Consider the following 13,199-nt stretch of genomic DNA (forward strand, 5'->3'; position numbering starts at 1 on the left):
TTTTTGTTAAGAAGTTTTATTAAAAATAATTGGCGGGTCGCCGGTAGCAACTCAGTGTGCATTTGGCTTTTTTTTTTTTTTTTTTTTTTTTTTTTTTTTAAGCGACAATCAGCGTGGACTCCGATACAAACAATCTTTCCTGATCTTCTAAAATCAAGTCTTTACAGAAAGAGAGTTTACGTTATGTTTCTTCTTTCTTATGCCTCCTGATGGCTTTGGGTGTCAGACCTGGAATTTTTGGACATATCCTCGTATGACTTTGCAGGACAAAGAGAAGCAGGTACAGAAAAGAAGAGCTGGAGAAAGATGTAGAACAATGTTAACAGCGTCCGAATAGTCACGGAACCTCCAGTGATATAAATGCAAATCCATTGACTTCACCCCCGATGTCCTTGCTTGCCTGTCAACAAAAGTTTCTCGTCTGGTTTAGTGAGAATCGGAGGAAGCTGATTCACAGAGCTTGAAGCTGCAAATGACTGGCGTAGACTTTGGAACCACAAAGGTGAAGGTGATCCTAATTTGTTAGTTCTTCCCAGTAGTTTTCTGTGCCAGCCCAACATTCGCTTGAGTGACAGAAAAGTAGGAGTATACCACACACATTCTGGGCTCAACAGAAGGTCAATTTTCCACTCAAAGCCATAGTTTCTGTATTTTATGACAAAAATAGTGTAAATCAGGGGGGAAGCATAGGCATTCTTGTCTCAGGTATAAGGATAACCTCTACCAAAAACACACGTCTGTCTAACGGCGCTAAAGGAGTTAAATAAATATTTATAAAATTATTTCGGGTATTTCACAATTAAACAAAACTGTGATTATATGTGCATTTTCTTTTTAATGTTAATTCGTTTAGCGAAATTTATTTTCAGTATTTACAAGAGAAAGAGAGACATTCATTTATTTTCACAAGATAAATTTTGTCACACTCACTGATATTACATGAATCAAAAACTTCCATTTTATGTGAAAATTATAACAATATTGTAGATTATCTATTACATTTGTTTCTATTTTCATTAATAAATTATAATATACAAAATAGACGTAAGAAATATAACATTATATGAGGAACAAGTTCATTTTGGTAGTCAGGGGCGGACAAAGGACCGGGGAACCCGGGCGACTGCCCGCGGCGCCACAGTCAGGCGGGCGTCAAAACGAGCCTCAAAAAGTGAATTTTACCATATAACTTGTTTTCTACTGACTCTTTTGGTTTATATTCTTGTAAAGTAGCGTTAGTTACATTCATCTTTTTTTCCATTCCACCATGGAAAAAGAGAGTTTCATAGTATTGGGGGGGGGGGGGCTGTGTCGACAAATGGAGACATGGCATGTACAAGAAAGAATGGAGGGAGAGTTGGTATTGTTTATGTCGGGCCATGTTCTTTGTGAACTTTCCCAGGCAATGAATATGTTTCTCTTTTAAAGTGGTAGTGAAGTGGGAACAATGTTATTGATATAACAAAACAATTTACAATACACTAATCATGTCACCATGAATAATATTCAACAAATGCTGTTCTATATTGTTTTTGTTTACACATATCGGTACATAAATAATAATAAAAGAACACAATGTAATTGATACTATATGTATATTTTTAAAAACTAAACATACCTATATCATGTATTTGAGTATTAATTTTTCTTTTTGAGAGTAGGTTTAAAATATTAAAATCACTGTAATAAAATGCAAAATATACGCTAGGACTGGGCGGGCGCCAAAAAGTCACTCTGCCCGGGTGAAAATTTTGCCTTGGTCCGCCCCTGTTGGTAGTGCATAAAACTATATAGAAACAAAATAACATAGGTATTTCACAACTGGAGTATGGTTTTCTACTGAAGATGAAAAAAAAAAAAAAAAAATGAGAGAGAGAAAGAAGTTTTAAAATTATCGTGTTGGATATTACTGTCATAGACTAGTCATCGATGTTATTGGAGGAAGCAGTGGGTAATATTAAACTTCTTGATTTCGCGTAGTAGATTAGACAGTGTGTAAATGGACTGGATTCGGGCCTTAATTCAATCACTGGCTCCTACTGTTATGCAGGGCGAGAAATTAAATCGGAGAGTACCACAGTCTTGGAATTAGAAGAAAGAAAAAGGCTTATCCTCTTATACATACATATTAAATTATAATGCTTTGTCTTAAAGAAAGGTCTTATTGACCAAAGAAATCTTGTATGCTTAGTTCTATCTGTAGATGATAATCCACAACTTTTCAAAAAGAAGTGAGTGGCCAGGTTTTTTTTGAACAAGGCGGTACCTTGAACGGACACCGTGTGTTTGTTGGAAACATTTTGCTTTACATGTGATAGGTTTAAGCCTCGAATTTGTTAAACCTATAAATGAAAAATCAATGGAATTCTAATTAAAATGTTCAAGTTTATGTCAATATACCAAGAACAAAAAGTGTATAGTCACATCCAAATATAACATTTTTCGAAAATATTTATCCCCGGATTTCTCTAAATGGACCAATGAACAGTTTTCTGAGAATAAAATAAATTAATGTACCTGTATAGTTTTATAGTACGTTAGTCCATCACTGTAGATTTGGAGAATAAACAACAAGAAGAATGCATTGTATTCATATTGTTTCCAGTACAGCGAACAAATTTCGCGACGAACTCCGCCCGTAAATTAAAAAATATAACTTGGCACGTAATAAATGAGGATGTGAAATAAGTTAGTAACTGAAGCAATAGAAAATCTCTAGCCATTGTTTATATAATTACGTAAGTGAATCGTGTACAATTTTTTTTTTCTGTACGTTTTTTTACTTAACAGCTTTGATGATAAAGTCACTTCTTGATATATTGGCATGTAAATTTCTACGGCATCGTCTTCTGAAATAAGCGACAAAATAAAACAATGACACTACTTCCGAGAAGAGGGAATCATTTATTGTGCTACAGCAATTAGTGTAGGAATAGTTTGATTTTTTTCTTTCTAAAGAAAGTTCTTGCAATTTAAAGAGGTCTCCCAGGAGGGTTAATATTCATAGTTATTAAAAACAACACGAAACTGTACGTATATTGTTTAAGGCATAATAGTTATATATATGAATAATGATATTAACTTTCTGTGAAAGCTATGAATAGTAAAACATGGGCGGTTTACAACTGAATTATTATTATTATTATTGTTATTTTCAGTGCATTTTTCTGTAAATATGAGGAGTAATGTAAGATGATCTGTCAAGTATAAATCAGTACTGGCTTGAGAATACAGCTTTGTTGCATTAATTTTCTTTTTACATTAAGAAGAAGAAATTTCTTTTTACATAATTCTTAAATTATAAAAATGTAGTATCCATTTTAAAACACAGTTATATAAATAATAAAGTAAACGTAAAAGCTTTTTTTTTTCTTTCTTCAAGGTTACTTTTGCTACAGGAAGAATATTTTTGCTTCTCTTTCTCATGTAAAAAAAAAATAGGCAGTGAATTTTCTTCGATTTTTTTCTTACCAATTTCTGAAAAAAAAATTAAAAATGATAATGATCAGACTGCTAAAGATTGACGCCAAGGAAATTCGCTCTGCCTGGATTATGACCAACGGTTCCAAGAAGCTGAGATCGTATTGTGGAGACGGTGGCTTTCTTTTGGGATAGTTCATGACGAAGTTGTCTTACTTCTCTCTCCGCTTGGTTTTTCAGCTGAAAAAGATAAAAGGCAAGTATTAATCTTCTAAAAATCATGATTTTAAAAAGGAATTTTTACTTAGTAAGATCCAGTTCATACCGGAATCACCTTAGATTCATGGTTTCTATATTGTCTTCAGAATGAATCAGTTCGAATGGCATCACATGGATGCCAAGCATGGGCGCAGTTAGGAATTGTCTGCTGGGGTGCAGACCTTTTGGTCGGTCTCGCGCCTGTGGAATACTTCCTTGGTAGGCGGTCATCTTATAGGTAGCATTTTTATTTTTTGTTTGGGGGGGGGGGGGGCGCAATGCCTCCATGCTTCCCCATAGCTCCGTCCATGATGCCAAGTCTAGGAAAATCCGAGAAATTTTCCTGAAAAATGTGTTATTCCTATTGTCGGCACCTCTAGCGGGATCTCACGTGCTGGTACTTGCATAAAAGGTACCTCAAAAACCATTACCACCCCAAGAATATATTGTTGTTAAGTTTCATTGATGTACGGTTCATTGGTGTTAGGATAGAATATGTTTTCATTATATATATAAGGTAACTGCATGTATATGCGCCAGAGCAGCTAAATACGCCAAGTGTTCAGTGCTGGGACGTTTCCGACGAATTCTGCTAGAATGCACCTCTAATATGTGCCACAGTCTTGGACAAGTACAATTTGACTAATAATCCGGAAGAACCGCCACGCCGTGCAGTATTGTTTACTTCGGGAAGGTTCCGTGGAAGGACGTTATTAGTACCGTGCTAACTCAGAACATTGCCGATTGTTTACAGCAATATACGCCTTATTTCGTGTTCGTCTAGGAACACTTTGTTTTGTAAGTGTAATTTCAGTATTTGTGATTCCATGGCTACTAAATCAATACCAAGTATGGTACAGCGAAATACGCCAGGGCTTGTGCAGGACTGACTGCAGAAGACAAAGATGTTTTCATTTGTCGCACATGTTCCATGTAATATCGGTATAGTCTTTTTAAGTCACTGTACAGTGACACAGTTTATCTTCTTATGGACTAAAACTTTTCAGTTTGGAACTTCATTTCAACTTTGGAGATTATCGTTTTTACATTTTATCTTTTCATGTTTCACTTTGGTTATTCTATTTTATGCTTCAGTCACGTTGTGTAGTAATATTTGAGTTCGTATAATACAGACAATGTAAGCAGTTGCAAGATTTATTACATATTTCTAGTAATATCCTAGACTTTGTGTGATTACCTTCATGCACATGTTGGTAAATACGCCAATTTGTAACACTGTTTTCTTTTACCCTGGATACAAAATAGTAGTGAGTCGCATCACTGTAACATTTTTTCTACACGCGGAAAAGGCTACTCTGTAACGCACATCCGTTGTTCTTTGTGTTTCATGAAAATTAAGGCCATAAAAAATCCAACACCCTTAACGTAGCGTATTTACCTTCACCTATCTTATATATATTGGATCATTTTGAAAGAAAGAAAAAATAAACCACAGAGGGAGATTCTACTTCTTTCCTAATTAACGTCGATTGATGGTTCTTACGTCATTATCTTCAGAAGGATGGCCAATAAATACTTGTTGCGCCTGAGCCTTTGGTCAGCTGTACAGTATATCCAGGGAGTCCCAATAACTCTGTACCTTACTAGCGTAGTAATGTTAGTAACGTTGATATTATTGTTTCTTAATGTTAGTGTAGCTGATATTATTGTTATTGTTATTATTGTTCCATTGTTCGCATCACCTCGCTTATTGGTCTGAGTTTGCCTCACTCAATCATTCTGTGAGTTGAAATGGCAGACACAAGTTCGTTTCTGTTGAAGAAGTTAGTCACGCCGTTCTTACACAGAAAAAAAAAAGTAAAACAATCTGTAGTTAGTGTTCAACGAAGTTCGGGTTAGATCCACCAAGCGGGTATTTACTTCGGAAGTGCTGCAGACAATTTAAAGAAAACCTCTGGTGCGTGGGGTCCCTGTTTGATCCCCGGCCAAGTAAGTTTCTGGTAGGCAACATCGTGTCCGTGGGTTTTCTCGGCGTATTCCCGTTTCCTCTCACTTTCTCATTCTACCAATTCTTTCATCATCATTCACTTGCTTTAAATCATCGTATCTTTTAGCGTAAAGACTATAATCGTTGGACGTTAAAGATTTCATGTCATATATATATATATATATATATACATAAGTGGTTGAAATTTACTACTACTTTCGATTTGAATATTGGTTCCTGTAGAGCAGAAACGGTAAGAGAGATCGCGATGCAGTTTTCTGTAATCGATTCACCTTCCCAAGAGTAGGTTCTACTGGTACCATCTATTAAATCTGGAAGTGGTTCAAACTAATGACCTTTTTCAGCCTTTATGGACATAGAACTAAAATAGAAAGGCATATCGAGTAATGGCTTTCTGATATGGATTCAGCGTCCGAGTAACAGATTATATTTTTGATCTTATTCTCTATTGCAATTAGTAGTTATAGATGTACCTCTTCAAGTTGAGTATTAAATTCGAATGCTTTGGAAGTCTGCCATTGTTTCACACTGTGAAACAGAACTCACTTGTTTTCCTCAAAAAACGTGTAAAATATATTAGGCAAGAACATGACACTGACATGAAATATACTAATCACTGTTACTATATTTTAATAATATATATAAATAATAACTTTTTGTAATAATAGCTTTCCCACGCTCTTAATTTTATCTATTAAAGTTTACATTAATTTTCACAACTCAGGACAGTTCTCATTACATAGTATTGAAAATTGTCATTTTTAATTTTAACCATTACTTCTTCCATCATTAATTTCTAATCATTTTTTTTTTTTTCATAGCCTTAATTTCAAATTTTAATCTGTTAAATTTTGCATTCATTTTTCCAACGATAGTACAAGATAACCATAGAAAGTTCTTGCCGTTTTTGATGTCCCATTAATCATGTGCTCACAGAGAGGAAACGAATGACGCACGTGACTCCCAAGCGATTGGAAGTTAGTCTGACCATCAACATTCAGTAATACAGACACATTGCGCACATACAGCAGCCATAGCTTGTCCATTGTCGAAGAGAGATGGAGGTATCGATTAAAGTTGTTCGCGTGTTTTTGTTGTATGATTTTAAAGTGGGCCTGCCTCATCAATTCTCCATATATGCTAGGTATTTGGGAAGATTGCCGTGAATGAACGCACTGCCAGGCATTAATTCCAGAAATTCCGTTCGGGAGATGTGAGCCTTTCGGACGAACTTCGCAGTGGACGACCATATGCGTCGGGTGACGAGGCCCTGAAAGCAGCCATCGAGGAGGACAATGGCCTAACGTGTGATGAACTTGTTGAAAGGTTCTATGTTTCCGCTGAAATAGACTGTACCTGCTGAAATAGGGAAGTCATACAAGTTAAGGAAGGCGGTACCCAACATATTGTTGGCAGCCAATAAGGAACAACGAGTGGACAAGGCCTGTTTATCCTTGCTCACGCAGCACCTGAACGTACCCATCTTTGACCGCTTCCTCACTAATGTCGTAAAGTGGGTCGTCTATGACACTTTCAAGCGTACCAGATACTGGTTGTCGCTACGTGACCCTGTTCCTCACATCTCAAGACCACCTTTGTACCGAAGAAAGATTACGCTTTCTGTATGCTGGAATTATCGGCAATTAGTGCACTATGAGCTCCATCACTGCTCTCCTCTGCTCTCAGCAGTTGCAAAGACTAAACCGTGCATTGCCACAGAAGGAACGTACATTGGTGAATCGCAATGGTGTACTATTCCTGCACGACAATTCCAGGCCATATGTGGCAAAGAGGATCCAGGAGACCCTTCAGCAACTTGGCTGGGAGACGCCGTGCCATGTACTATATTCACCGGACCTTGTGGCAACAGATCACCACCTGTTTCATTCTGTCGACAACCACATCCATGGGAGATTTGTCGCAAATAAGGGAGATCTGCCGAACGTACTCACGGTCTTCTTTGCAACCACGACCGAATTTTATCACCAGGGTATTGCGCAACAGCAAAATCGTTGGCAAAAAGTGTTGGATGCTGATAGAGATTCCTTCGAAACGTAAAGGTACGTACCGTTCACTGTATTACTCTTTGTTTATCACTGCTCTAGAACGGCAAGAACATTTTTGGTTACCTTGTATTATGTAATGGCGAAGGAACAAATTTTCAAAAATAAAATTACATGTTGAATTTTTCATTGCTTTTTATCTTTAATATTTTTGTTATTGTACTGCAGTCACCAAAAATATGTAGATACATTATATAACATAAATATGTCAGGGTAGTTTTATTATTCGCTCTGGTTAAAAAAATATTAGATCTTAGAGTAGCATCACTTTTCGGACAACCTGTACAAATAAGTTGTAAATATGGTTTCTTACTTTCTTTATACATTTTATAATTTCATGTTCATAAATGCGTTTCTGTCTTTACATGAAGAATATTGCGTAATATTGTTTTAGTTTTATGTAGATCGTTAGTAACAAAAACCTACGATTGTGTTTTTCTTCATTGTGCTATTATGACCAATATGAGATACTTCTAAAGAAAGAGTTCTCGGAGCTTGGAAAGTAAATATTGCCATAGTTTATCGGAACTGAAACTGTAATGATAAAACCAGGAATTTGCATAGTCTAATCTAGTTATTGTCTCGGAATTTAAATGTAACATTATCACTTAAAGAAAGAAAGCAGTAAATTCAATTTTGTTGCATTAACTGGATGCAGGAAATATGTATTAATCAAAATTTTAAGTTATAATAAAGTATCTTCAAAGAGAGAGGTTATTTCTAGCAATTACAAAAATCTCCTAAAGTTTTGCAGCAAATTGATTAGATTGTGTGACCACGTTACAATCATATTCAAAAGTCGGTCTTTCTGATCCATGTTTGTAAAGATCTTAGTACAGCTTTCTGTCATATAACATGAAATGTTCTGAGATAGGGAATGCCATATTCAGATTTATGTAGAAGTAATTGACAAATTTCATCTGAGTGACATGTAATTCAATTTTAAGTGTGACTACAGTCTTTTGTAAGGAAATTAAAGTCATTCATTTCCCTAATAGTATTCTTTTATGATCCAAAGACATTTCTCATACGTTTATGACTGTTGCATTCCTATATACCTAAGTCAGTGTACAATACCTTGCGAGTAAGATCAAGCTTTCTAAATAAAAGTGTGATCCAGTCACTTAGCTTTTATGAAACCTGATTTCTTTCTTAGTCCTCTTTTGATGAAGCAACCGACTAAGTAATAATAAGTGAAATTATGTTTGCTAAAGATGTAAATTAGGTTAGTAGAAGACAAGCCAAGCCAAGGTATAGAGGTGAACGTGTACTATTATTATTATTATTATTATTATTATTATTATTATTATAATATACTAGCCTCAATTACGCACTTTGCTGGGATAAAATAAGAAAAATTAATAATATGTTCTGTTAGTCAGACATTTTTCTATTAGTGAAGCACTCTCAAATCTATAGAAACAAAGAAAATATAATGAAAAATCAGAAAATAATAAGTAATCTATATAAATAAAAATCTAATATTACTATTGTTAGCTGAATTTGGATTTGAACGGCATCGGAAATGTCACTGTTCATCTCAGCGATCTTGAAAACTATGGTCTTGGCACTAATATCAGTCATTTTCGATAATTTTTATATCCCCCCCCCCCTCCCATACATTGCTCCGTCAAAGTGAAGTTATAAAAAAGAAAATTCGAACCTCATCTATGTTGAAAATTTGATCGAGATCGGTCGGGTAACTCAAAAGTTATTAGTCAAAAACATAGTCACTTTTATTTTCATATATATAGATTAACAAAATCTATATTTCAAATGTAATCTTACAAAGCAAGAATCAACTTACCTTGATTTCAGAGTCGAGTCTAAGCTTAACATTATTCACTCTTTGTTGAAGATCTTTGATTTCGTGTTGAAGTCGTGCTGCCGTTATTTTATAGTTTGCCTGAAACAATTACAACACAGTTAAATAAAATACATAGATACTCAATTCGTAGGCAAATTAATGAATACTGGATTCTACATTTTCTTGACGCACAGGTATTACTTAGGTAAAGGAGAATAATACATAAATCTATATTAATGTCTTTTATATGCCTAAAGTGATTTAAAACAATATTTTTTATTTATTTATTTTTATTTATTTATTTATTTATTTTTTTATTTTTTTTTTTTTTTTTTTGCCAAAATTCATTACTGCAGGTATGGTCTGTACCGTGCAAATAGTTCATGGACCCAAGAATAAGCTGTTAACTCTGTGAAACACTCAGTGTTGCATTCACTCAATAGATATCTTAAAACAATATCTTAAACTAGTAACTATTCATAGTTACTAGTTTGTAATAAGAACTTTTCATCACAGAAACATTACTAATATATTGGATTTACTAATGTATATCTCACTCTTGTATAAAATATAGCGTGGTTCAAAAAATATACACACACTTTCAACTGTCATAAAGAAATTATTTTCCAACCTACATTTTAAAGTTTCTGGTGAAGAGTAATGTTATGTGTCCAAATTGTCGGTCTAGCTGTACAACCCAGTTAGTGGCTAGAGAGTAACAACGACATCGCGGACGGACGTTTGAGCTTTGAAGAGCAGAAGCAGGTTATTAACTGGTACTGGAAGTTTGAGAATGTTGCTGCTGTTCAGAGACAGTAGAGACATGACTGTGGGATTGATCTACCTTCAAAGGTAGCAACTACATGCCTACAAGACAAATTCGACATTCATGGAACAGTGTATGATATGCAGAAAGGCCGATCAGGTCAATTTCGAAAGGCTACAAGTGCTGAATCCTAATTTGCGGTTCTGGAACTGTTTCAGTGTTCACCACAAAAATCTTCAAAGCAAGGATCACGTGGGAGCTTTGTAAGTGCTAGTATTGTGCTACGCATACTGAAGAAAGGTAAGTTGCATATATACATTCCAACGTTGGTGCAAGTGACTCAGATCGCAGAATACAATTTTAGGAGATGATTAGAAGTGAACTGGAATTTATGGGTAGCATTGTTTGCTTAGATAAAGTACAATTTAAACTTAATGATACTGTCAATAGGGATAATTGTGTGTACTAGGCTGAAGTTAATCCCCACATTATTGTTAAAATGGCTATAAATTTGCCTAGTGTAAATGTGAGTTTTGGTTTGTCTCCTAGGGGACTCATTGGGTCTTTCCGTTTTGATGACTAATTAGAGGAAAGTACCTAACAGTGCTTGCTGATTCCATTTTCCTTGCCATTTGTGAAGTGTATGGTAACGACAGGTTTTATTATCAACAAGATGGCGCCCCGCCGCACAATAATAGGGATGTGCAAGCATACCTGGCTCAAAATGAACTAGGCCAGTAGATAAGACGCAAGAGACCAATCGAGTTCCCTGCACGCTCTCCAGGCTCTACACTGCCTGATTCCTTTTATGGAGCACAGTAAAAGATGAGGTATGCCGTCATAAAACACAATTTGGGCACGCTTTGGGATGAGATTCAAACGGGGTACACAAAAATCCCATTGAACATTAAGCACTGTAGTGCGAAGTATGGAAGCAGTCGTGACTAGTACTCAAAAATGTATCGATGCTGAAGGCCACTATTTTGAACCTTTACTGTAACCACTATTTGAAACAGTGAGTTTGACCAGAAAGTATACTTATTTTCCAAATTGGGCCGTAGCATTACTTTTTCCAGAACTTTTGAGCTTGGAAAATAAAGTTTCTATGATAGTTTAGTGCGTACATATATATATCTTTTGACGCACTCGATATAACTTGTGATAAATTATTGTGTTGTTTTTCTCGTAATTTCAATTCCTGAATAATCATTGTACTTTTCAGTAAGAATTATTTAGGTTCTGAGCAATGAGCATGCTCTAATACCAACTAAATTAATGGAATTGAGTCTTTTTCGCGTATGTTGCGGACATGACTTTTAGAGAAATTCAGAAAATGGTCTATAGGTCTATTAATCTTATAGGCGAAGACTAAATTTCCGATCCCTACAACTGTGATATTTAGATAGTGGACGAAATTTAGCGCTAAAAAAGAGTGTGCATAAACAAACAGAAATGTAATTTTTGTTTGTGATGCTTGTGGTCTGGAGAGCAGCAAGAATCAAATAGTATAGCATATAGATCCCTTCAGACAGCAGTGATTGGTTTTATTGTTGATTGATATAGAATTTATTTTTATCCATTGTTGAAATGTAAGTGTATTTATTTTGACTTCAAAATCAATAATTACGTTTAGTCTCCGAAAGAATACCGTATACGCAAGAAGTTTGGTAGTTATTTTTATTGTTATGCTAAAAATGTTACAAAATGGTGTAATATGCTCTAGTAATTACGATAGAATTAAAAGAAAGAAAAAAAAAACGAATTTATATTGCGAATTTCAACCATATGCATGATATATATTTATCCTGGTTGGGTGAAAAATTGTAGAAGTAATTGAACATCACCTTTTTCGAGGGGCCATCACGAACACGTATAGGTACTTCTCGTCCTTCAAGATTCGCTAACAATTGTCGATGTGCAGCGTCTAACTCGAGGCGTAATGACGAGCAAGCTTCTTCCAATGGAACGGCTGCTTGTCTAGCTTCTAACAGTCTTTCTCTCCACTTCTGTTGACTCTAAAACACAGAAAACAATGTCCACTTCAAAATCAACACTATTAATTATGTATTAAGACGGATTTTTAATGCAAGCATCCGTTGTGTTCTTTACTTGCGATGTCGCTGAACATAGAAATCACAAGCAACAGACGGACGCTTGCATGAAACTCCGCCTTTATTTTCTAAATACTCATGACGTTTCTACGTGTGTTTAACGAACTTAATGGATGCAACGATAAAAATATTACTGAATATATTTTCAACTCTCAAATTCTCAAGCGAGAATCAGGCAAGTTAGAGGTGGTGAGGACTAGAAACTGTGACGACTGGTCAGGAACGATAATGATGTCAAGAGCAACTCTGAACAAAAGAAAGCAATGCAATGGAATGTTGACAGAGTGGGAATATTTGCAGCAACTAATTGGTTGTAATAGGGAATGTTATAGATATTACGAAATACTTCTCTAGATTTGCAAAGGGGATACTAATTGTAAATTTTTACGATTCTAAAGACATTTTATCTATCTCTGAGCATTGAAGAATGGAAGTCTGAAGAAGCGCTGTTACTCTTGAACTGCCTCAGGCACACCTATTTGTTTAAAAAACCGAAATTTCTTACGGCTGTAATTCCTAAACTACCTTTTAGCAAAGTGAAAGATGAATCATTATTTTGTTACAGTGTGCAGAATAACCACATACACATTTTGTTAGATACGTTGTTCAATTCCTTGTATCAAGTAAGTAAGAATCTTTGAACATTAAGTAATGTCGCCGGACAGCAAGTTCCATATGTATCACCTGTAATGTCCTTTTAGTGCATTTTTTTTAAAACCAATATTTCAATTGCTCTAGCGGAAAATGTTCATCAGGGCAGAAGACTTAAATTATTTTCCTATACAGATCTTTACATAGTTGTTAC

General features: G+C 35.3%; 1 protein-coding gene across 2 annotated transcripts in view; it reads right to left on the bottom strand.

Moving 5' to 3' along the window:
• Positions 1–104: 104 nt before the first annotated feature.
• The window catches only part of LOC145687880 (spermatogenesis-associated protein 1-like), a 239,458-nt gene continuing 226,363 nt past the window's right edge, over positions 105–13,199 (bottom strand). Inside the window, exons 9-11 of one of the 2 annotated variants that reach the window (XM_081761394.1) lie at positions 12,128–12,298; positions 9,518–9,616; positions 105–3,660 (exon numbers count right to left, since the gene is read on the bottom strand). In XM_081761394.1, the coding sequence (XP_081617520.1) occupies positions 3,514–3,660; positions 9,518–9,616; positions 12,128–12,298 (417 nt within the window). In that variant the 3' untranslated portion in view covers positions 105–3,513. The remainder of the gene's footprint in view (positions 3,661–9,517; positions 9,617–12,127; positions 12,299–13,199) is intronic. The other variant, XM_081761395.1, reaches the window with a different exon arrangement.

This window comes from Thermobia domestica, chromosome 6, assembly GCF_964235325.1.
Source record: "Thermobia domestica chromosome 6, izTheDome1.hap1.1, whole genome shotgun sequence".
NCBI lineage: Eukaryota > Metazoa > Arthropoda > Insecta > Zygentoma > Lepismatidae > Thermobia > Thermobia domestica.